At 42.2% G+C, this 27,138-nt stretch overlaps 1 protein-coding gene across 1 annotated transcript in view; it reads right to left on the minus strand.

The window, feature by feature from the left end:
* The window catches only part of LOC126284291 (prolactin-releasing peptide receptor-like), an 842,768-nt gene that overhangs the window by 325,980 nt on the left and 489,650 nt on the right, over positions 1 to 27,138 (minus strand). The window contains exon 3 of the mRNA XM_049983121.1: positions 22,184 to 22,383. Within this exon, the coding sequence (XP_049839078.1) occupies positions 22,184 to 22,383 (200 nt within the window). The remainder of the gene's footprint in view (positions 1 to 22,183; positions 22,384 to 27,138) is intronic.

Here is a 27,138-nt window from a genome sequence, read left to right on the forward strand (position 1 = left end):
GAAGTTAATGGGTGTGATATCGTTAGGTTAGTTAGGTTTAAGTAGTTCTATGTTCTCAGAAGTTAAGTCCCACAGCGCTCAGAGCCATTTTTGAAGAGAAATTTGTGGCACAACTTGACTAGAAGCAGGGATCGCTTGGTAGGACATATTCTGAGGCATCAAGGGAGCACCAATTTAGTATTGGAGGGCAGCGTGGAGAGTCAAAATCGTAGAGGGAGAATACACTATACACTAAACAGATTTAGAAGGATGTAGGTTGCAGTAGGTGCTGGGCGATGAAGAAGCTTGTATAGGATAGAGTACCATGGAAAGGTGCATCAAACCAGTCTCTGGACTGAAAACCACAACAACAACAATTCTATGTAATGTGCCTATGACGTTTTTGCATGTTATCTGATGCTTAGCTGTGTTTTAGTCTATAGCCCAATTAAGATTACTTGATAGTTGACGTCTGTCAGTTGCCGCTACCGTGTTGCCGCATCGGCTGCTGGCTACCGCTCCGTTACAGGTGAGACACATACTCACGCACACGTGATTGGTCACTTTACAAATGCCGTTAACGTGTAACGCGAAGCGTTATTGGAAGTGGCTGCCGTGAGAGACATTGGAAATGCGAGATGATCTCTCGACAGCTTATTTTGAAGTACCAATGACTGAACTGCTGCAGACGATGCGTTTTGCAGTCCTGAATTTAAAACCATGTCCTAAGCTAGTCACAATCTCGTGTAATGTATCCGAGAAATAACAGTCAACAATCGCTTCGTTCACGGTGACTGAAGCTAACCTCTACGAGCAAAATCAAGACAGCAAACGTTCAGTTTCAGCGCCGAAATCAAACTAATTTCTCGCTCTCACTGGTTACCTGAGACTATTTTCAGACTGGCTACATGGGCTGCCGCATTACCTGCAGATGGGCGGTCCTCGTTCGCAGTTGGTTGCGGTTATAGACGACACAGACAGAGTTCAAACGAAGCAATTACGAATGGAACAAAAACAAGAGCAAATAACGTAAATAAGACAATGGAAACGACGAGGACAAGAATTAGAAACAATGTGTTTAAATCACTTAATTGAACAAAATTATGGATGAATCTTTTTGAGTAGACTTAGAAATAAAGAAAAAATCCACCAAATGTGACGAGATTCGAACCATCGAACTACATCACATCAGCTTAACTGGTTATCCATTGCACTAAATCCGCTAAATTTGACGGGTTTCGAACCACCATTGCGCTCAGTACTTGTATTTATGCCTGCAGTTCTAGTCGTAGCGATGAATTGCACCCATCAAAAATTTGGCTTCACGCAACGTTGTGCGAATGTTATCTAGTGCAAGTCGTGCTCTGTAATTGTGGTAACTGTATACTTGACGCTCTTTCTGTTTTGTGCGGAAGTGTCCAGTAGTGTTTGCTTAGCGCTGTGTATGAAATGTGTGTATTTCATTAGCGTCATTTTGTGTGCGCATTGTTTTTGGTGTGGCCCTCATGTCTCATGAAATACGAAATAAAACTGCATTGCCTATGATCCCGAATCCACAGACATCAAGAAAAAATAGGAAGATAGTAACTACTCTCGAAAGACCAGATAACATTGATGAGCGTGCAGCATCTCTAAGCAGGAGATCCCAGGTTCGAGTTTCGGTCGGGGCACACATTTTCAGCTGTGCTTGTCAAGGTATATCAGCAACACCTGTCGGCAGCTGAGTGTTTCAATTAATTATCATTTATCAAGAAAGAATGCTGGACGACGAATTGTAAGTCCTGTGAGAATTTGTCCACGGCGAACGTGTCGGCTTGACACCGAGCGCACTGATTGATGCCAACAAGCTCCAGCGCGTGAAGTGTCAACCTTCAAGTAATTTAAATCGGACTAAAAATCTTTCAAAGTAGATTAACAACTCGTTCTGCTCGTTTAAGAGGTAAAACGGACGATTTCTTCTCTCAGAAACATGCCACAGACACATATGACTCAAAACGCGCAGTTTCGAGGCTACTCTTGTGCACGAGTACGGCAAAACATGTCACCAAGATGTGGTAGTGTATGAACTGTGAAATATGGCACAAATCTGGTACACAATATGGCCGCTCAGATCTCTCCAAGTACTCATCAGTTCTCCCTACAATGTCGGTATGGTTTTTCTTGTCTGACAGGTGTAGCGAGCAGCTCTAGAGAGAGGATGATAGCCGTCTAAACTCACAGACAGCTCTGTCTGAGATCTTTCCACACTCTCAGACACCGCCGGCGAGCTGACTCCAAGGGCAGTCTACACGGCACGTATCATTCGCAAAAGTGATAAACAGTCACTTGTATGCCTAGCAAAAGGACCCGCCACTGGCTGCCTCCCTCTCCGCCGTCCCTCCTCCTCCCAACGCTCTTGCCCTCCTTCCAACCCCCCCGCCGCCATGTAGCCCTACCACCATGAACCATGCCTCAGTCACTGGCAGACAGAGCATCTCTGATTTCCCAGCGGCTTCGGCGCTCGCTTCCCTGCACGCGCATATCGCCAAGCGACGGTTGCTCACACGGCACCACCGCAGTCCAGTTCCCTTCCTTCTCTTGCAACTATCCGCACACCAAGTACGAACATTTATACTGATACAAAAGGAAAATTAACACACTGCATTAATGGAAGTAGTCTCGAGTGATGGGCACCATTTGCAAGGTTTACATCAGCGTTACTGGTTGCTCGCAGAATTATTTATCATTTAATAAACCGCTCATACTTACGTACAGGGTTCCATTCGCACGAATAAGGCATTGGTGCTAGAGACTTACGAGGGATGTTCAATAAGTAATGTAACACATATTTTCCTCTGAAAATAGACTGGTTTTATTCAGGATTCTAATTACATCATATTAATACTCACTCTTTTGGTTAAAAAACCCTATTTTTCTACATAATCTCTGTTCAATGCGATCTACATCAACATCCACGTGATTACTCAGCTATTCACAATAAAGTGCCTGGCAGAGAGTTCAGTGAACCACCTTCAAGCTGTCTCTACACCGTTCCACTCTCGAAAGGCGCGCAGGAAGAACGAGCCCTTAAATTTCTCTTGCTTTATCGTACTGATCATGTCTCCCTATGTAGGTGCCAGCAAAAGGTTTTCGCAAATCGGAAGAGAAAAATGGTGATTGAAATTTCATGACAAGATCCTGCCACAACGAAAAACGCCTTTGTTTCAATGATTGCCCCTCCAATTCATGTATAATATCTGTGGCACTATCTACCCTAGTTTGCGATAATACTAAAAGAGCCGCCCTTCTTTGCACTTTTTCGATGCCATCCGTCAGTCAGATGCGGATCCCACACCGCACAGCAATACTCCAGAACAGGGCGGACAAGCCCGGCGTAAGCAGTCTCTTTAGTAGACCTGTTGCACCTTCTTAGTGTTCTGCCAATGTTTAACACATTTGATTTGGTCAACCCACAACATTATCTATGCTATCGTTCCAATTTAGGTTATTAGTAATTGAAATCCCTAAGTAGTTCAGTTTAGAGCCTCAAGATTCATTACACTTGTCGCATAACAGAAATTTAACGGATTTCTTTTAGTACTCATGTGAATAACTTCACACTTTTCTTTATTCATGGTCAATTGCCACTTTTCGCACCATGCAGATATCTTCTCTAAATCATTTTGGAATTAGTTTTGGTCATCTGATGACTTTACAAGACGGTAAATGACAGCATATTCTGCTACTAAGATTGTCTCCTACGTACTTAATATAGTTCAAAAACAATAGAGGGGCTATAAAACTTCCTTGGGGAGCGCCGGATATTACTTCTGTTTTATTCGATGACTTTCCGTCTATTACTACGAACTGTGACCGTTCTGACAGGAAATCACGAATCCAGTCGCACAACTGAGGCGATATTCCATAGACACACAGATTGCTTGAAAATGCTTGTGTGGAACGGTATCGAAAGCCTTCTGGAAATCTAAAAATTTTGGGATCAATTTGACATGCACCGTCGATAGTACTCATTACTTCATGAGTGTAAAGAGCTAGTTGTGTTCCGCAGGAACGATGTTTGCTTAATCCGTGTTGACTATGTGTCAATAAATCGTTTCCTTCGAGGTAATTAGTAATGTTAGAACACAGTATGTGGTCCAAAACCCTACTGCAAATCCACGTTAATAATATGGGCCTGTAATTGAGTGGATTATTCCTATTTCCCTTTTTGGGTATCGTTGTGACTTGAGCAATTTTCCAATCTTTAGGTGCGGATCTTTGTGTATACGAGCGGTTGTATTTAATTGCTAAATAAGCAGCTATTGTACCAGCATACTCTGAAAGGAACCTGACTGTTATACAGTCTGGACCGAAGACCTTGCCTTTATTGATTTAGGCTACTTTACTAGACCGAAAATCTGTGCTTCTATGTTTCTCATCTTGGCAGTTGTTCTTGATTGGAATTCAGAAATATTTAATTCGTCTTCTTTGGTGAAGGAGTTTCGGAAAGCCGTGTGTAATAACTCTGCTTTAGTGGCGCTGTCACCAGTGACTTCACTGTTGTTATGGCGCAGTGATGGTATTGATTCCGTGCCACTGCTGTGCTTTATGTATGACCAGAATTTCTTTGGGGTCTCTGCCAGATTCCGAGTTTCGTTGTGGAAATTATTAAAAGCATATCGCATTCAAGTAAGCGCTATATTTCGAACTTCTGCAAAACGTGGCCAATCTTGGGGATATTGCGTTCTTTTAAATTTGGCATGCTGTTTTCGTTGCTTCTGCAACAGCGATCTGACCCGTTTTGTATACCATGGGGGATCTATTATTAATGTTTGTGGTAATACAAACTCTGAGTTGCAGTCAATACTATCTCTCTGAAATCATTCCACATCTTTTCTACGCTTACGTGATCAGAGTGGAGACTGCCTCTTAGAAAGGCGTTAAGAGCATTTTATCAGCTTTTTTAAATACGTGTACTTTTCGGTTTTTTTAAATATGGGTTTAGTATTACGGTATTCAGCATAGCAGCAACTGCCTTGGGGTCGCTAATCCCTGTATTCGTCATGATACTCTCTGTTAGTATAGGAATATTTGTTATTAGAGGTCCAGTATGCTTTCGCAACCATTTACACTTCGAAAGGGCTCATGTGCTAATTGTTTAAAATAATTTTTTGAGAAAGCATTCAGGACAATTTCGGATGACGTTTTATGCCTGTCTCCGGCTTTAAACGTATAATTTTTCCAGCATATCGAGGGCAGATTGAAGTCACCACCGACTATAATAGTATGAGTGGGGTATCTATTTGGAATGAGACTCATGTTTTCTTTGAACTGTTCAGCAACTATATCTTATGAGTCAGGGAGTCGGTAAAACGATCCAATTAATGGTTTAGTCCGATTGTCAAGTATAACCTCTGCCCATACCATTTCGCAGCAACTATCTACTTCAATTTCACTACAAGATAAACTACTTCTGACAGCAATAAATACTACTCCACCACCTGTATTTAATCTATCCTTTCTGAACACTGTTAGATCGTTTGACAAAAAATCGGTTGAACTTATTTCCGGCTTTAGCCATCTTTCCGTACCTATTTGAGCTTCAGTGCTTTCTATTAGGGCTTGGAGCTCTGGTTCTTTCCCAACACAGCTATGACAATTTACAACTACAAAATCGATCGTTTCTACAACTACCTTACTGTGTTTTACCTGCCTTCTTTTAGACGGACACCCTTTTTGTGGTTTCCTGAGACTCTCTAAGCTAAAAAACTGCCCAGTCCCTTCTACACAAACATGGACATACATCCCTCCTAGTAAGTGTCGCAAGGCTGTCGCATTCAACAGAGATTATATCGAAAAATAAGGTCGACGTCGGTGCCAACGTCTTGAAGCATCAATAGCCTCTACCTACTGCTTCTTGCAGAGTGCATCCTTTATTAGACTTAAACAGATGGAAATCGAGAGGTGCGGGATCCGGGCTGTAGCCAGGATGAGGAAGAACAGTACAGTGAAGTTTTTGAGCTGCCATCGGGTGTGCAGACTTGTGTGAGACCTTGCGTTGTCATGGAAAAGAAGACGTTTGTTTACATTTTTGTCGCGACGAGCACACTGAAGCCGTTTCTTCAGTTTCCTGACGGTAGGACAACACACATCAGAGTTGATCGTTGCATCACGAGGCAGGGCATGAAGCAGAAGAACCCGTTCATAGTCTCAGAAGACTTTCGGCATGACTGTACCGGCTGAGGGTGTAGTTTTGAACTTTTTCTTCGGAGGAGAGGTGGTGTGGCACCACTTCATGGATTGCCTTTTTGTTTCCGGTTCTAAGTGTTGAAACCATGTTTTATCGCCTGTGACCCTGTTCGACAAAAAATTGTCACCTTCAACGTCGTAATACGCATGCAATTTCGCACAGATAGTCCTTCCTAACTCTGTATGGTCTTTCGTTAGGCAGCTAGGAAACCAGCTGATGGACAAATATGTCAGTGCTGCCAACAGAGACGTCCCGTTGTGCAGTGAGATGTGTAATTGTGATCCGCCTATCAACTCGAATAAGAGTAACGCTGCAGGAGTCGCTGCTGTATGCGCCAGCCGGCACGCAGGGAATCAGACAGGTCTGTGCAACCTCGTTAACTTGATCACAGACGCATCGACCAACCACCCACAGCGCTTTTTTCGCTTTCGGATCTCCGTAGACATTCTCCAGGCGCCTATGAATATCTCCGATGCTCTGGTTATCCGTCGAAAGAAGCTAAATGACAACTCACTGCTTGGAAAGTACCTTCATTACAAACACCACTGTGGCTGTGTACAGACCCGCCATCTATCGGAGCTTCATGAAAATGTAGGGGCTGAGGCAGGAATATTGCACGATGTCCAACAACAAATTCCACGTTTTTCAGCCGAAACTGGCTGAGAACAAAAATGTGTTGCATTACTTATTGAACGCCCTCATGCAAGCCAGGATACAGATATTTATTTGGGGCTGAGTACATAATTCAGTCTCAGCTACAGCACAATTAGTGAATTTACGTGTCAGATTAGCGTAGCACCATCGCATGTCAGCGATAGGTTTGTCAGCTGCATTACATTTTTACCCCTGTGCAGTATATTACTTTTCCCGTCGTTGCATTTCGTTCACGCAATTATGCTGCAACTCACACCCAACATAGAACAACTGCCAGAGACTTTCTCAACCGTTCTGCTTCGGATCGTTCAATCTGGTAAGATCGTACACCCCAGAAGAGGGCGGGTAGTCGTTCGTCTAGGGAGTCTCTACATTAGATTTGTTACACCTTGTAAGTGTTTTGCCAGTAAAACGCCGTCTTAGGTTCACCTTCTCCACAACATTTTATAAGAGATTGTTCGAGTTTAAGTTGTTTGTAACAGTAATCCCTACGCATTTTGCTGAAACAGATACCTTTAAATTAGTTTCATTTATCGCCTAACTAATATTTAACAACAAATTTTAGTACTCGTTTCAAGATCTCCCACTTTCTACTGTTTACTATCAGTTACCACTTTTCGCACCGTGCTGATACCTTGCGTAAACCATTTCACAATTCGTTTGGATCTTCTGATGACTTTACTAGGCGGTAAGCTACAGCATCATCTGCAAACAATCTACGAGAGTAGCACAGATTCCCTCCTAAATTGTCCGTTTATTTTCAAAATAGCAGAGAGGCTAAACGGTTTCTTGGTGGATCCCAGACATTGCCTCGGCATCACAAGCTGACGTCCCGTCAACGCCTTTCCTTTCTGACCGGAAATCACGAATCCAGTTGGACAATTGAGACGATACTCCGCAGGTATGCGGCTTCATTAGAAGCCGCTTTTGAGGAATGATGTTAAACGCCTCCAGGCAATCTAACAGTATGGGATCAATTTGAGATCTCCTGTCGATAGCAATCACTACTTCGTGTGAATAAAGGGTGAATTGCGTTTCTCAAGAGTGACATTTTCTGCTCACTCATACCGCAGTACACATGATCGATGATATGAGATGGGAAATACTGTTACTAAGTCACGGGGCACTGTTCATGAAAGACACAGTGAACAATACTAGGCAGACAGCGACGAAAGCTACTGAATTACAACACTTTGACTAAAGATGTTGCTAGTCCTGTGACTGGAAGCTAGAATTACAGGAAGGACAAAACTTCTCGCATATTTAAGAGTCCCTCTTGTCGGTAACAAATGATAGTTGAAGTTCGTCAACATATCGTAGTCATAAAAGGCACTGGAAATTCACCTAAAATGATGAATGTTGCGGGCAGACTCATCATAGCTAAACAGGCAGTCATTTAGGGAAAAGGAAGCAGGACAAGGAACATGTGTCTTGGAACACACCGTTCATTATCACTAGTTCACCAGCATATAGTTTGTAGACGAGCAAGATTCCACCAACCATTTTTTCAGTTAATCTTGATGTTGGGATGTGTACACGCTTATTAGACTTCCGAACAGCAGAATTATTTTTATTTGGAATTTAGAAAAAACTGCCTCCTGCAAAAAAACAATGGTTCTTTTTTTTTTCAGCACTTTCAATACAGGACAAACGTTTCCTCATACAATCGCTTTTGTTAAGATTCATAGGACTACCACGGATAATGCAGATTAAGATTTACAAAACCATCATCCAGTGACTGTAATTTACACCGTCGAAACGCAGAGAATGGACGGGTATCACTTACAGAAACCTACAAGGGGACATGAGAAGAATCTTTGCAACTGTTTAAAATGGAGGAGAATAGAGGCTGAGTATAACGATAAGTACATGGTGTGATGGATGAAAATCGGATTACAAGCATATTTAAAATCAAGATTCAGAACAGAGGTACAGGATTCACCACAGAAAACACATTGCCTCGGAGGACTAAGACTGTGATGGTGAAATGATGAATTGTAGTAACTAATTACACTGTTACCAGAATGACAAGAAATTAGTAAGGCATATTCAAGAGGATATCGGATTCAAGTTTTTGCTTTGGTTGGATATTGTAGAAAGATTTCTACATTTACAAAGAGTACACGTTCAGCGATCATAGACATATTCTGTTGCTACAAGTCGAGGAACCCTCTGATGTCAGTACTCATAGTTTGAACGCACTCAGCCTGCAGTCCGCTGACAAAAACTGAAGTCGTAATGTACAGTGTGCTGCAACGCGTCTAATCCTGCAGAAGTTTGATTTAGTGTTATTTTCTCTTTTTTCACCTGTAACGGTCGTCGCCTGGTTCTCTTCTTTCCAGGATTTCCACAGTCCATGAGTCACTAACATTCAATAGTGTGCTGCGAAGGTACGTAAATTCACAGAATTTTCTTCCTGAGTTGAAGGTGGACATTGAATACTACCAGAATTCACTTGGCTAGGAACGCCTCCTTTACCTGTGTTATCCTGATTTTGACGTTCCGTCTACTTCGTCCGTCATGTGGTATTTTACTTCCAGGTAGCAGAATTCCTAAACATAATCTACTTTGTGACTCTCTCATTTGTGCTAATTCTCATTACTTTTGTATTTCTTCAGTTTACTCGCAATCCACACTCTTCAGCGCATGAATTATCAAGCTGAGAGCCAGACTGGAGACACAAATATCAGTTTCTCGTGGAAATGAGTTCGTCACAGTAGCCTTTCGGTTCGTAGAGGCAGTGATGATTGGGTGGAGTAAATGAGTCAAAGAGGGCTACTGGTAGGTATGTACTGTACCGCTCATTATGATCACTGAATGGGATGACACCCGTATAGTCCAAATGTCCATAAAACCTATGTTGACTGTACGATTTCTCGGGGTGTACATCGGAAGGCCGATTTGAAGCCAACAGTGCACACAGTGATTTATCGGAACCAGGCGGAGCCGAGAGGAACCAGCAAACACACTTATTGGCTGATTGGCTGCTGATGAGACCAAAAGGGCGCCCGCTACTTTCCCACTAGGGCTCATGAGCTTTCTTTCGAGCCCCTACCAAGAGATTAATGTCGGGCCGATCGACTTGCCCGTTAACTCCGAATTCCCCACCACCATACAGCGCAATCTTCATTACTTAGTCAGCCGACTGTCACTGAGACGCAACTCATCTGATCAGATATCGAGTCCAACAAATGTTGAAGTCCATGCGGGCCTTAGTAAGCTTAAAATTCCGTCCGCAATTTGAGCGAGTAGCCTTTACAGCCGAAGTTCATTTGAATAAAATTCATCTAGAGTCTTTGACTGCGTCTTATGTGAGGAAACTACTGAGGTTTTGGCTGTTGCTGGTAAAATATCTCCCTGATAAAGTCCACCAACAGTAATCGCCCAAGCTTAGGTAGTTTCATTACATACGACGTGGTCACACACACAACGGAAAAGCAGCCGAAGTTGCAAGTTTCAGTTTTACTTAATTGATAGCTAGGTTCGGGTCGTGCCCCATTTTCATATCATCCAGATAGTCAAAATAAAATGTCCCTAAACATAAGAATTATCTCAAGATATCTCCATGCTGTGTAACTGTCCATCAGCACCTCGCTACACGTATATGTTTTTTACCTTGAAGTGGTTCTTGTGTTTTGGGAAATCCCATTTTAACTATCTGGATGAGTTGAAAATCAGTCCTCACCCGATACCAATCATCACGTTAATAAATTTGAAATTTGCAGCTTTCGTTGTTTTTTTTTTTTTTTCGTTGTGTTGATTAATACAAGTTGCTGCCCGACAATTACTACAGCTTCCTGCAAGGTTAGAAAAGAATTTTATTGAAATTAGTTCTTAATGTGGCTGGATTAGTAAATACTAAAACGGATCTGGTCGTATCTGTTCGACGGTCAGGCTTAATATACTTTTCGCTAGACAGAAGGCTTGCATACAACTGGACAAGCTTCCAGTGATAAGAAACTACAGCTGTCTCAAACTGTGAGGCATTCTGATTCCGTTACTGGCACACTGGATGGGAAAATATACTGTTTTCAACCGAACTTCGCTTCAAAATTTCGTATAGTTACTGTCGCTTAAACGTTATTACCATAATGATCATAGTCTGTCACTGAGCACTGAAAAACAAGATGGCGGACAAACGTTAGGAATAGTAGTTCGGGGAGCCATTCGTTTTACTCCCGCATGTTGAGGGAAATCAGCGCTGTAACAACTACAGTAAGGAAGTGTTAGATCTCTCTAATGGTATGCCAGATTTCAGGAATGAGCAACTTCTTTTTTCGAAAAAGGTAAGTACATCAGTTTCCATGGCCCCTACATGTTTGGTCGACAATTTGTTCTTTACGATCAAATAGCAACCATTGCTATATGTACGTGGACTCAATGTAAGCCGCTTTGGGGGGGGGGGGGGGGGAGAGATTCACCAGGAACGTACTCATACATTGTCTGATTACATGTCACGACGTTTACATCCCGTGACTGCGTCACATGGGGGGTTTATATTGTACTGAAATATCACAATCGAAGACATATAAAGTTCCGGAATCATTTCCGCATTGGCATGTACTTAAAATGTTGAAGCATGTTTTTAGCATAAAGAATGCCACATACGTCTGTCCGTCTAACATGACTGCTTAATGAATTTAAATATCTCATAATTATGCTGTTGTTTTGCTAACAGCATTAGTTATTTGTCGCTTATTTGTGATCAAGGTAATTAAAGCAACTCAAGCCCACCACCATTTTCTACATAACTTAATGTTCAAAGAGCTACAGCTGTAACTAGTGTAAATAAAACAATGGTATTACTAAAGAAAAGTGAATCAAAACATGACGTTTGTTTCAGCACTAGGCGCTGAAAAAGCGTTTCCAAATTCAGTATATACAGAGCCACATTGAACTATTGTGAAGATTCATATGAAGACTTCATAAATAAATAAACTTGACAATTGTTGCTGCTAATAGATTATAGCCATACACCTTCCAGTAAGTCTCTGACCGGCAAAGCACCGTTAGGTTCGTATGAACCCTCCTGCGAAGAACTGCCAAGTAATCCATACGCGGCACAGTTACATTTGCTACGCGTTTTGCAACACCATCCGTACTGGAGATAAACAACAAAGGAGTCTTTTGTTCTGTCACGGCGAGCTTCAGAGCATTTATCTCATTCATCCCCTTTTCGGCGTTTTCACCCACATGCCACTCTGTTATAATTGTTTCAACTTTGTAGTTTGCAAAGAACACACAGGTTAATTCATGCAAGGCAACACTTATTAAAGCAGTTGAGACTCGCTTTCGTTTTACTTCACCGATTTTGTCGTACAAGACAATGGTTGGATCAGTATTTCAGATATGGGAGATAACATTATTATTGCAATGAAAGTAGTAGAATTCGATTTCCGTCTCACCGCCCATGAGAACAGTACACATTTAATTAGTTCTCCAAACCAAAAACATCTGCTTTCAAGCACAGCTATCAATTTGAAAACGTGAAATGGAGTTTCGGTGTGTAAATATGAATCATCGTTTTGAATTTGCAATCTCACCGGATTCGTCGGAACCTATATTTGCACTGAAAGGCGTTTGATGCTGGCAGTTTTTCAGTTTTGTTTGTCCTCAGAGCGGAATTCTCTTCAGTCTGTCACTTGTTGATAGCGCCTCCCTTTGAAAACAATACGCATTCTGACAAAGGCTTTCTCTATTAAATTATCACAAATCGAATTTACTGTGAACGGAAAAGCACCAGATTGACAGCAGAGAGGGACAGAGTAGAATTAGTTCAGACTCTTGTCTTGTGTATTCGACATGGACCCAATCGTCCAACAACGTTTAGCAGAAAGGAGACTTTTCAGCATGCTGCGAGTATTCGAGCTGTATTCACATGATACGAAATCACGAGAGTGTTATAAATACCTAAAATCATATTTTTGACTTGCTACGGATAATGTGTTGTCTTTGTTCTCGCTTTCACTTGATTCAGAACGTCTGATAATGGCCTCCACCTCTAAGCTAACCAAGTAACATACAAAGAGCTTCTCTTCTCCCTCGCAAAGCTAGCTCTAAACACTTTAAAAAGTATATTTGTGTCATTTTTTGCCACGGTATTCGGAGAGGATGTTAAACGCTCTCATTCGATCTTTGTCCTTGACCGTAACAGTTGACTTTGTGCACCACATTCGTTGACATATTATAATGAATTTTTATACATTTGGCTTTTACAAGTTCATTATCTTATTCTTTCCTTTGTTCACAATTTCTGTCAGGTGTACCTCAGCTCCATATTTGAATATTTCGAATTTGTTTCATACAAAACATGTCCCATACTTTTATTTTGGAACATCTTTAGGGCTCCTGCTACGCTAGTTTACACAGATAGCATTTATTTTCCATAACAAATTTTCGGCGATCCAGATACACTACAACTAATGGAGTTATTAGAGTTATACGGCAACGGAGACGCTATCATCGCAAACTATTGTTTGCCACACAAGCTCACTGTAAACACGTTAATAGGTAGAATAGCCCACAATCAACCACGGACCTCGTCGTTGCTGGGGAGGCTTGCTTGCCTCCGCGAAACAGATACCCGTGGCGCAGGTGCAACCGAAATGGAGGTGTATGTGTTGAGAGTCCAGACAATCTTTTGGTTCCTGAATAGGGGCAGCAGCCTATTCGTAGTTGTAGGGGCAACAGTGGGGGTGATTGACTGATCTGGCCTTGTAACACTAACCAATACGGCCTTGCTCTCCTGGCACTGCGAACGGCTGAAAGAAAGGAGAAACTACAGCCATAGTTTTTCCTGAGGGCATGCACCTTTGTTGCATGGTTAAATGGTGTCCTCGTAAGTAAAATATTGTGGAGGTAAAATAGTCTCCCATTCGTACCTACGGGCGGGGACTATTCAGGAGGATGTAGTTATAAGGAGAAAACAAAACCGGCGTTCTACGGATCGGAGCGCGGAATGTCAGATCGCTTAATCAGGCAAGTAGGTTAGAAAATTTAAAAAGGGAAAGGGATAGATCAAACTTTGACATAGTGGGAATTAGTGAAGTTCAGTGGCAGGAGGAACAAGACTTCTGGTCAGGTGAATAGAGTGTTATACAAACAAAATCAAATAAGGGTAATGCAGATTTAATAATGAATAAAAAAATAGGAGCGTGGGTAAGCTACTACGAACAGTATAGTGAACGCATTATTGTAGCCAAGATATACACGAAGGCCACGCCTACCACAGTAGTACTACCTCCGCAGATGACGAAGATATTGAAGAAATGTATGATAAGATGACAGAAATTATTCAGATAGTTGAGGGTGACGAAAATTTAATTGTCATGGTAGACTGGAATTCTGTAGTATGAAAAGGAAGAGATGGAAAAGTAGTAGGTGAATATGGACTGTGGGTAAGGAATGAAAGCGGAAGGCACCTGGCTGAATTTTGCACAGAGCATAACCTAATCATAGCTAACACTTGGTTTAAGAATCATGAAAGAAGGTTGTATACGACGGAGAGACGTGGAGACACACTACATTATGTTATGGTAAGACGAATTCTGACCACAATTTACTGGTTGTAACTGAAGAAACGGCAATAATGGTAGTACTTTAAGGAGATGAGACATTGATAAACTGAAAGAACCAGAGGTTGTAGAGAGTTTCAGAGAGAGCATTAGGAAACGATTGATACGGGTAGCTTTGAGAGACTAAACAGTGAAGGCAGCAGTGGATCAAGTAGGTAAAAAGACGAGGGCAAGTAAAAATCCTCGGGGAACATGCAAGCAAGTGAAACATGGACGATAAATAGCTTAGTGTGCAGCTTTCGAAATGTGGTGCTGCAGAAGAATGCTGGAGATTACATGGGTAGATCACGTAACTAATGAGGAGGTACTGAATATTATTGGGGAGAAGAGGAATTTATGGCACAACTTGACTAGAAGAAGGATCGGTTAGTAGGAGACATTCTGAGGCATCAAGGGATCACCAATTCAGTATTGGAGGGAAGCGTTGGGGGCAAAAATCTTAGAGGGAGACCAAGAGATGAATAGATGAAGCAGATTCAGAAGGATGTAGGTTGCAGTAGTTACAGAGATGAAGAAGCTTGCATTCAACAGAACTTTTGTCCTTCCACAAATGAAGCCAATAAGGCCCGATTTTGACACAAATGAAGGCTCGTGATACGAGGTTTGCAGTGAATGTTCTAGTTCAATACTCGACTGTGATACCTCCAAATGACGAGTAATGAACATGTGACAATACGACACATAGCGTTTCGTTACACCTACAACGTTTTGATACCTGCAAGTTTTCTTTTCCGCCTTAGGGTCAGTCGTCAGTTTTCGTATTCTTCAGGATCGCTAACCGGGGCGCACCCGGAGTTGCGGAAATCTTCCGTTACTCGCACCTCTTTTTTCCCCCCAACCGCAGACTGTACCGACTCCATAGCTTTTGCATTCCTCCTATTTCTTATTATGAGCGGACTAAGTAGTTAAGTCACACACAGTTTCGAATACTGCCACTTGCGATTTTTTTCTTCCCCACATGCAGTTCGTGTCCAGTTCGGCCGAGGCGGAAGTATTCGTCGGCCTCCAAATTCATTATTACCAGATATTTTTCGTTAGTCTCAGGAATTCAAAGCCGTGCACAGGCAGTAGATGATATTTCTAACGTGCTATGTTCCTCCGACTTCAATTAGTATGACCTACCTACTTCTCTTACAAACTTGTACTGCAAAATTTAATCCTGATATTATCTGAAAGGAGAGATTATTTATTTTACGATGACTCGTTAAACTATCCACATCAGTTCACATTAACGATAAGGCAGTACATTTCCTCACAGAGTAGTGCAGTGATTATGCAGTGGAACAGAAGGAAATGGTTTGGATTTATTCTAGCGAATAACTGCAATACACGGGGTGTCTCCTGCGGACAACAAAAATTACAAGAACTAACTCGCATAATTACAGACCAATATGCCTAACATCGATTTGCTGCGAACCATTCAGCATATTTTAAATTCGACTATAACATATTTCCTTAAGAAAGAAGAGCTTCTGTTCAGAAATCAGCACGGATTTAGAAAACATAACAGACACGAAACTAATCTATTTTTTTCTCACAATATTATGCAAACCAAGGATGACAAGCAACAAGCACGTTCCAACATCCTAGAGGTGTTGTTGTTGTTGTGTTCTTCAGTCCTGAGAGTGGTTTGATGCAGCTATCCATGCTACTCTATCCTGTGCAAGCTTCTTCATCTCCCAGTACTTACTGCAACCTACATCCTTCTGAATCTGCTTAGTGTACTCATCTCTTGGCTCCCTCTACGATTTTTACCCTCCACGCTGCCCTCCAATGCTAAATTCGTGATCCCTTGATGCCTCAAAACATGCTCTACCAACCGGTCCCTTCTTTTTGTCAACTTGTGCCACATACTCCTCTTCTCCCCAATTCTATTCAATACCTCCTCATTAGTCATGTGATCTATCCATCTAATCATCAGCATTCTTCTGTAGCACTACATTTCGAAAGCTTCTATTCTCTTTTTGTCCGAACTGTTTATCATCCATGTTTCACTTCCATACATGGCTACACTCCATACAAATACTTTCAGAAACGACTTGCTGACACTTAAATCTATGCTCGATGTTAGCAAATTTCTCTTCTTCAGAAACGCTTTCCTTGCCATTGCCAGTCTACATATTGTATCCTCTCTACTTCGACCATCATCAGTTATTTTACTCCAAAAATAGCAGAACTCCTTTACTACTTTAAGTGTCTCATTTCCTAATCTAATTCTCTCAGCATCACCAGATTTAATTGGACTACATTCCATTATCCTCGTTTTGCTTTTGTTGATGTTCATCTTATATCCTCCTTTCAAGACACTGTCCATTCCGTTCAACTGCTCTTCCAAGTCCTTTGCTGTCTCTGACAGAATTACAATGTCATCGGCGAACCTCAAAATTTTTATTTCTTCTCCATGAATTTTAATACCTACTCCGAATTTTCCTTTTGTTTCCTTTACTGCTTGCTGAATATACAGATTGAATAACATCGGGGAGAGGCTACAACCCTGTCTCACTCCTTTCCCAACCACTGCTTCCCTTTCATGCCCCTCGACTCTTATAACTGCCATCTGGTTTCTGTACAAATTGTAAATAGCCTTTCACTCCATGTATTTTACCCCTGCCACCTTTAGAATTTGAAAGAGAGTATTCCAGTCAACATTGTCAAAAGCTTTCTCTAAGTCTACAAATGCTAGAAACGTAGGTTTGCCTTTCCTTAATCTTTCTTCTAAGATAAGTCGTAAGGTAAGTATTGCCTCACGTGTTCCAACATTTCTGCGGAATCCAAGCTGATATTCCCCTAGGACCGCTTCTACCACTTTTTCCATTCGTCTGTAAAGAATTCGCGTTAGTATTTTGCAGCTGTGACTTATTAAACTGATAGTTCGGTAATTTTCACATCTGTCAATACCTGCTTTCTTTGAGATTAGAGTTATTATATCCTTCTTGAAATCTGAGGGTATTTCGCTTGTCTCATACATCTTGCTCACCGGATGGTAGCGTTTTGTCATGACTGGCTCTTCCAAGGCCGTCAGTAGTTCTAATGGAATGTTGTCTACTCCCAGGGCCTTGTTTCGACTCAGTTCTTTCAGTGCTCTGTCAAACTCTTCACGCAGTATTTTATCTCTCATTTCGTCTTCATCTACATCCTCTTCCATTTCGATAATATTGTCCTCAAGTACATGGCCCTTGTATAAACCCTCTATATACTTCTTCCACCTTTCCGCCTTCCCTTCTTTGCTTAGAATTGGGTTTCCAACTGAGCTCTTGATATTCATAGAAGTGGCTCTCTTTTCTCCCAAGGTCTCTTTAATTTTCCTGTAGGCAGTATCTATCTTACCCCTAGTGAGATAAGCCTCTACATCCTTACATTTGTCCTCTAGCCATCCCTGCTTAGCCATTTTGCACTTCCTGTCTATCTCATTTTTGAGACGTTTATATTCCTTTTTGCCTGCTTCATTTACTGCATTTTATATTTTCTCCTTTCATCAATTAAATTCAATATTTCTTCTGTTACCCAAGGATTTCTATTAGCCCTCGTCTTTTTACCTACTTGATCTTCTGATGCCTTCACTACTTCTTTCCTCAGAGCTATTCATTCTTCTTCTACTGTATTTCTTTCCTCCATTCCTGTTAATTGTTCCCTTATGCTCTCCCTGACACTCTATACAACCTCTGGTTCTTTCAATTTATTCAGGTCCCATCTCCTAAAATTAGCACCTTTTTGTAGTTTCTTCAGTTTTAATCTACAGTTCATAACCAATAGATTGTGGTCAGAGTCGACATCTGCCCCTAGAAATGTCTTACAATTTAAAACCTGATTCCTAAATCTCTGTGTTACCATTATATAATCTATCTGATACCTTTTAGTATCTCCAGTATTCTTCCATGCATACAACCTTCTTTTATGATTCTTGAACCAAGTATTAGCTATGATTAAGTTATGTTCTGTGGAAAATTCTACTAGACGGTTTCCTCTTTCATTTCTTAGCCCCAATCCATATTCACCTACTATGTTTCCTTCTCTCCCTTTTCCTACTGACGAATTCCAGTCAACCATGACTATTAAATTTTCGTCTCCCTTCACTATCTTAATAATTTGTTTTATCTCATCATACATTTCCTGAATTTCTTCATTATCTGCAGAGCTAGTTGACATATAAACTTGTACTACTGTAGTAGGCGTGGGCTTTGTGTGTATCTTGGCCACAATAATCCGTTCACTATGCTGTTTGTAGTAGCTTACCCGCACTCCTATTTTTTATTCATTATTAAACCTACTCCTGCATTACCCCTATTTGATTTTGTATTTATAACCCTGTATTCACCCTACCAAAAGTCTTGTTCCTCCTGCCACCGAACTTCACTAATTCCTACTATATCTAACTTTAACCTATCCATTTCCCTTTTTAAATTTTCTAACCTACCTGCTCGATTAAGGGATCTGACATTCCAAGCTCCGATCCGTAGAACGCCAGCTTTCTTTCTCCTAGAGATAGGTGACAGCTTAAGTCATAGAACCCATTACGTTGTAGTGGCTGGCGAGTGTTTTTCAGAGGTATCTTGAGGACTGCATCACAAGGTTGAGCAGTAATCTGCGTCTGTTTGACGATAAGGGAGTAGTGTACAGGAAAGTTTCATCGTTGAGTAACCATAGGAGGATGGAAAAAGTCTTAACGGAATTTCTGCTTGGTTTGACGAATAAAAACTTGTTAAAAATGTAGAAAAAAGTTAGTTGATTAAGATTAAGAAAAAATATTCTAATGGTCGAATTAAGTATTTGTGGTGTTTGATACAGGCAAGGCGATATTACGTTGCGATTGCAGAAAAGATGAATGAACGAATTAGTTATTTGGGAACTAACTGTAGATCATCTATAAAGGAGACCGCATATAGAAAGCTGCTGCGACCCAATCTTGAATACTGCTCGAGTGTTTGGAATCGCTACCATATTGGATTAAGCGAAAATATCAAAGTACCTCAGCCATAGCCTGCAAGATTTGTGCCCCGCAGATTCGATCAGTAAACGAGTACTACGGAAATTATTCGTGAAATCATAAGGGAAAGACTGGCCATAAAGTAATGTTCTTTTCCCGCAACATGTGAGATAATTTAGAGAACCAAAATTTGTGGCATATTAAATAGCGATTGTGCTGCCACAAACATAGCTCATGCAGAACATATAAACTATGTGATCAAAAGTATCCGGACACTTAGCAGGAAATGTCTTAGAATTTCGTGGCGCCCTCCATCGATAATACTGGAATTCGGTATGGTGTTGGCCCATCCTTAGCCTTGATGACAGCTTCCGGACTCGCAGGCATACGTTCAGGTGCTGGAAGGTTTCTTGGGGAATGGCAGCCCATTCTTCAAGAGGTATCGATGTCGGTCTGCGAGGCCTGGCATAAAGTGGGCGTTCCACAACATTCTAAAGACGTTCTATAGGATTCAGGTCAGGACTCTGTGCAAGCTAGTGCATTACAGAGATGTTACTGTCGTGTAACCGCTCAGCCACAGGCCGCCCATTATGAGCAGGTGCTCGATCGTGTTGAAAGATGCAATCGCCATCACCGAATTGCTCTTCAACAGTGGGAAGCAAGAAGGAGCTTCAAACATTAATGTGGGCCTGTGCTGTGATAGTGCCACGCAAAACAACAATGAGTGCAACCCGTCTCCATGAAAAACACGACCACACCATAACCCCAACACCTCCAAATTTTACTGCTGGCACTACACACGTTGGCAGATGACGTTCTCCGGGCATTCGCCATACCCACACCCCGCCATCGGATCTCCACATTGTGTACTCTGATTAGTCACTGTACACAACGTTTTTCCACTGTTCAATCGTCCAATGTTTACGATCATTACACCACGCGAGTTGTCGTTTGGCATTTACCGGCATAATTTGTGACTTATGGACAGCCGCTCGACCATGAAATCCAAGTTTTCTCACCTCCCGTCTAACTGCCATAGTACTTACAGAGGATCGTGATGCAGTTTGTAATTCCTGGTCATTATGACTCTCTTCACCTGTCGGCGGTCTCTGACAGTCAACAGACGAGGTCGGCATGTACGCTTTTGTGCTGTACGTGTCTCTTCGGTTTCCACTTCACTATCACATCGGAGAGAGTGGACCTAGGGATGTTTAGGAGTGTGTACATCTCGCGTAGAGACGTATGATACAAGTGACACCCAGTCAACTGACCAGGCTCAAAGTTCGTGACTTCCGCAGAGCGCCCCATTCTGGTCTTTCACGATGTCTAATAAATAGGGAGGTCGCTGATACGGAGTACCTGGCAGTAGGTGGCAGCACAATGCACCTAACACGAAAAACATATGTTTTTGGGGGTGTCGGGATACTTTCGGTGACATAGTGTAGATAATCTAACAACCCTACCACAACAAATGTCAAAATTTAATAATGATTGTGGTGTTGCTCACGCTGATAAATACTGCATTTTCGGGCAACAACAAAGTTATTATGTGGCAGGTGTCATTAGAGCACAGTTAATAAAGTCATTTCATGTAACAATGAATAAACTAGGCACTCATCTTTTCGTGTTTCCCAAGCTGATCTCGTTGTAAAACCATGGCTCAATCGTGGAAAATGATTCCAAGCTCGGATGTAAAGAGGCCTATGTTTTATTCTGCTATATTCAAAAGTTTTGGAGATGCGCTTCACAAACCGTTCTTGAGCATTAAACCTTTCAAAGTCAGCACAATGGTGACGTAAAAATATAATCAGCGCTCAGAATTTAAGTTACACTTGTTCTTTATTGAATTTGTTGCGATGGCACGTAACACACAAAACATCACTTCACAGTACAAAACATACTTGAAAACATCTTTCTCACTGATAAAGTTCACATTTTATAAGCTGACTACAATATGTGTCTTTCCAACATCACATCCAAGACTTGACCTTCTCAAGGTCCGACTCTCCAACAAACTCATAATCGCTTACGCACCCAAAAATCAGAGTTTCAAGTATGACAAAGATCATAGTGACAAATGAAAGAATACACATAAGAATAATATCATTGCAACATAAACATATCGATGTATCAAAGTACCTCTACATTAATGAAATCAAATCTGAGTGTTGTCTCAGAAATATGTTAACTACTTTACAGAAACACAGTAGAATATTGCTGGTATCGAGAGGTGGAAGTGGTGCCGAAATGGTTACGTAATTCAAGTACCATTACAACAGACATTTCTCCCTTCCTCTATGTTGGAGTGGACCAGGAATGTGGAGCGGTACAAAACACCCTCCACCAAACACCGCTTGATGGCTTACGGTGTATGCACCCCCCTTGCGGGATTAGCCGAGCGCTCTAAGGCGTTGCAGTTATGGACTGTGCGGCTGGTCCCGGCGGAGGTTCGAGTCCTCCCTCGGGCATGGTTGTGTATGTTTGTCCTTAGGATAATTTAGGTTAAGTAGTGTGTAAGCTTAGGGACTGATAACCTTAGCAGTTAAGTCCCATAAGATTTCACACACATTTGAACATATTGTATGCAAACACATAGAAAAACCGAGAAATACGTCCACACGTGATATACGTCGACTTCACACTAAAGGGAAAGTCTACGACACAAATAAAAATTATGCTTAATGCCATTCAGTAACGGAAGGAACGACTAGACATTGTTTTGTAAGGGATATCAAAATTCATACGACACAAAATGTAGTTATTTTGGGCAAGCCCTGGTGTGGAAGAAAGGGAAAGTATCGGCGGTGCGGACGGCGAACCTACCTGGAAGGGGATGGCGAAGAGGCCGATGACGATGTCGGCGAGCGCCAGGTTGGCGATGAAGCAGTTGGTGACGTTCTGCATGCGGCGCGACGTGGCCACGATCCACATGACGAGCGCGTTGCCCACCACGGCCAGCACCGAGATGGAGCCGTAGCACAGCGACAGCAGCGCCACCACCGCCGCCGGCACGTCGTAGATTCCTGTGCAGTCCCCACCCACACGTCTTTTAGCTCTGCGCAGTCCATATTGCTCTTGTCTTAACCTTCTCGGCCCTGGTATGGCACATACAATGGGGTGACAAAGGTCAAATGGTTCAAATAGGCTCTGAGCACTATGGGACTTAACATCTGTGATCATAAGTCCCCTGGAACTTAGAAATACTTAAACCTAACTAAGTAAGGACATCACGCACATTCATGCGCGAGGCAGGATTCGAACCTGCGATCGTAGCGGTCGCGCGGCTCCAGACTATAGCGCCTAGAACCGCTCGGCCACCTCGGTTGGCGACAAAGGTCATGGGACAGAGATATGTGTATGCACAATGACGGTAGAAGCGCTTACACAACGTATAAGAAGGCAGTGCATTGTCGGAGTTTTCATTTGCACTCAAGTAATCCAAGCGAAAATCATATATGTAGTGTCTGTTCTTTCCTACATGTCCGAAGGATAGCAGGCCGGGTGCGCTAAGACTCAAGGGAATCACGGACATTTCTTGGCTGTGAATGGGCATTGACTTAAGTCAATGGGGAAGATTGAAAATCTGTGCCGGATGCGGGGGATTCGAACCTGTGACTCATGCTTACTTGGCAGATGCTCTGAACACTAAGCCATCTCGACACAGTGGTCATTACAGTTACATGGACTGCCCTAGCACGCCTCATATCGGATCCAAAATCTCACCCTATCCACACACGCTACTAATGTAGAGCCCCTTTCTCACTATTCTCATTACTCGCAGCATTTCGCCGATTCTACTAAATTTTCGGGCCTAGTGTGCATCCGCACTGAGGAGATCTCTGAAGGAACTGATACTACATATATGTACAGTGTGACTCACTAACTATTGCCACCTAGAATAGGTCCGAAAGTACGACAGTAGCTGAAAAGTTTGTGGAACAAATGTTGCATGGGGCAATGGGAGCCACAATATGAGGTTGGTTCTTTGTTGCTGAGAGGGGTCGCATCAAAGAGATGATGGCAACTTTTTTTTTATGCTATAGTATGGTATTTATTTTCTGATAGCGGCTATCGAGATGAATCCAAAGATATGTAACAGTAAGGTCTTTGAAGGTCATCGAAGGTCAAATAGGCGGCATGAACGTCCATTTACAGAAAGTGTTCGAAGTGATGACCATTGGTATCAATGCAGTGCTACAATCTCCTTATCATGGATTGAGTGGTATTCCTTAACACTTCGGAACTTATCGAAGCAATTTTCAACTGAAAGCCGGAACCCTCATCAGATCCTTTATCTGACCATTTCCTTGCCGTATGTAAAGTTTTAATAGTGAGAATCACAGCTTTCGAAAAATAATGCCTCTCATCTTGCTCTATCGCAAGATAGAGGCTAAATTTGATGAAAAGTTCCGAGTGTGGATCTTAACAAGGTAACCTCTTAGCTAAATCATAAGAACTGCTATGAACTATACAGAATTGTGCTATTTATCCTTCCTCAACGTGGGCTGCCCCGATGGCCCCTCTATTGTATCATCCTGAGTAGCTGATCCTGAATTAATGTCACACCTTTGAAAAACATTTATAGTAAACCTGTTGTTGCGGGACTGGAGGTAAGGCCACAGTCTCCCGACGCTGACGATGAGGGCATCTACGATGACTTACTCCAAAGCCTTATGCTGGACACCTCCTCTCTGGAGATCAGTAATGTATCATGACAATGACGCTATGGGAGCACACTTTCGGCAAGAAGCCTCACGTATATGTGCAATCATCTCTAAATCCGGGGAATGTACTGATATTATTATTACTACTATTATTATTATTTTCATAGGAAGCTGGATATGTCGCACATTTTAAAACGTAACACCAAATAAATTTCAATAATCCCATTGCAGTATGTCTTTGTGGGACCTGTTACAAGCAACCGGGGATCGGGTCACATAAACTTATAGCTTCAAAATACTGTTATTATAATTCATGAAATAGAACCGTACAATAAACACATTACTAAAAAAACCACACGCTCTGTAACACACACCACAAAACCTTTTGCATCATCCCGGTCCACAGAATTCCTGAAGATAGACGTTGACTGTGGATATTGTGCCACAGACACAGTCCCTTTGATTGTTCAGAGGTTTCACTAAACCCGCCCAAAGATGTAAACAGCCATGATTGAGCAGCGCCTATTAGACAGAGGGGGTTCGACAGCCCATAAGTTCCAGGTTTTCAGCGGCAATAAAAATGGCAGAAACAATGTTTATGTTGATGTCTATTCCCATTTTCTCTACAGCTTCCGGATCTCTCGGAACTGAAGTGATGGAAAAGGTTTTTTTGGTGTTTGTATATTATGTAACAAATGACACAGCCAGTATAATCACAATGAGACAATGAGATATACTATATGATCAAATGTATCAGGACACCCGCAAAAAACATACGCTTTTCATGTTATATGCATTGTACTCCCACCTACTGCCACGTACTCCGTAACAGCGATTTCAGTATTCTTTAGACATCGCGGAACTCACGGATTTCGAATGTGGTCAGGTTACTGGATGTCACTTGTATCATACGTCTGTACGAGAGAATTCCATACTCCCTAGGTCCACTTTTTCCGATGTCATAGTGAAGTAGAAACGTGAAGGGACATGTACGGCACAAAAGCGTACAGGCCGCCCTCGTCTGTTGACTGAGACTGACAACAGTTGAAGACGGTCGCAATGTGTAATAGACAGAAATCTATCCAGACTATCACAGGATCCACTGCAAGTACTATGACAGTTACGAGGGAAGTGAGAAAACTGGGATTTCGTGGTCGAGCGACTGTTCACAAGCCACACATCACGCCGGCAAATGCCCAACGACGCCTCGCCTAATGCAAGTAATGGACGATTTAACAGTGGAAAACATTGTGTGGAGTGACGAATCACAGTACACAACATGGCCATCCAATGGCAGCGTGTGGTTATGGCGAATGCCCGGTGAACGTCATCTGCCAGCCTGTGAAGTGCCGGCAGGCGTGTGTAGTGCGCACAGTAACATTGGGAGGCGGTAGTGTCATGGAGTGGTCATGTTTTTCATGTAGGCGGCCTGCACCCATTGTTCTTTTGCATGGTACTGTCACAGCACAGGCGTACATTAATGTTTTAGCGACCTTCTGCCTTCCCACTGTTGAAGAGCAATTCGGGGATGGCGACTGCATCTTTCAACACGATCGAGAACCTGTTCATGACGCCCGGCCTGTGGCGGGATGGTTACACGACAATAACATTCCTGTAATGGACTGGCCTGCACAGAGTGCTGCCCCAATCCTACAGAACACCTCTGAAATATTTTGGAACGCTGTCTTCGTGCCAGGCATCACCGACCGAGATCGGTACGTCTCCTGAGGGCAGCACTCCGTGTGGAATGGGCTGCCATTGGCCAAGAAACGTGCCAGCACCTGGCTGAATGTATGCCTCTGAGAACGGAATCTGTCATCAAGGCTAAGGGTGGGCCAAAACCATATTGAATTCCTGCATTACCGATGGAGGGCGCCACTAACTTGTAAGTCATTTTCAGTCAGGTGTCCGGATACTTTTGATCATGTAGTGTATGGTGGCGTATATATTCTTAATATGATGACACCTCAGACGAATGGTGATGTCGCCATGTGGCTTTCTTGTCGCTGTAATTGAATAGTAGTTGTGGATCACGGCCGTTCACGATGAACAAAATGGACAATTACTCTTTTTATTTTTCATTAAAAAACGGTTTCTGGAAGGAATACTGTTGGGATGGACATGTTGGAATAGTCTGCACTCTAACTCCTACTGGAGATCATTCTTTTTCTAATTACATATTTCAATTTCTAACAAAATCTGACTTTCTGCCAATGGCCTTATAAAGGTGCTTGTTATCCAGAACTCTTCTCAAGAAATGACCCTCTTGCTTGCCTTCAACCTATGAGGTAATTCTAAAATATGGTTAGTATAAGTTCATGTACCCAAAAAGAATGTCATTAAAGATGAAAATATTAAGTAAATTAAAGAAGAATGAGAAGAGTCTTTCCCAGTTTCATATTTTCTCTTTTTTCGCATTTGCGCTCTGCTGGAAAATGGAGTGTGGCATCCTGGAGCATTACTCGTCAAGCTAAACAGCAACTCACCTATGAGCTGGAGTCCACGCGATAGTTGCTAGATCTACTTACGATGAGCAAGAGTAACATTCGCCGCGCACCGCAGTTTCTATTATGGAAATGAGATTGGTGGCTGACCAAGCGTAAAGAGCAATTTCTCAAAACAGATAATACACTGCAGCGCTGGAGATGTGCCTCCAGCTAGGAAATTTGCAAATTGGGCGTTTACTGGCAAACAAGACGAGGTAGCGAGCAGCGGACATCGCCAGCAGTGCTATTGAATGTTTCCTTCCCACTGGATTCTTCTCCATGGGCGGAGTCCACCAAACGGCTCACCTCGCACCAGCCCATAATTTCTTCGGCATCAGCTTTGTATTCCAAACTTCGAATCTTTCCGTTGTTAGATATGCCCACTTTCTTCAATTGAAGTGCTCACTGTGATAATCATTATCGCAATACCAACAGCATCAGAAACTTACTTAATTACACATTCATTTTTCCTAACGGCTATCTCAACTTCAGCCTACTCTTCTTCGTTACTAAACATTGACACGAGTTTATATCTGTTTGATAGTGCTCCTTAAAACACAGTGTTGCTCACCCTGACGTTTGGTTTTGGTTTTGTTTTGGATCACGTAATGTAGCTGGTATAATCCCA

The sequence above is a fragment of the Schistocerca gregaria genome, chromosome 8 (genome assembly GCF_023897955.1).
Source record: "Schistocerca gregaria isolate iqSchGreg1 chromosome 8, iqSchGreg1.2, whole genome shotgun sequence".
Classification (NCBI taxonomy): domain Eukaryota; kingdom Metazoa; phylum Arthropoda; class Insecta; order Orthoptera; family Acrididae; genus Schistocerca; species Schistocerca gregaria.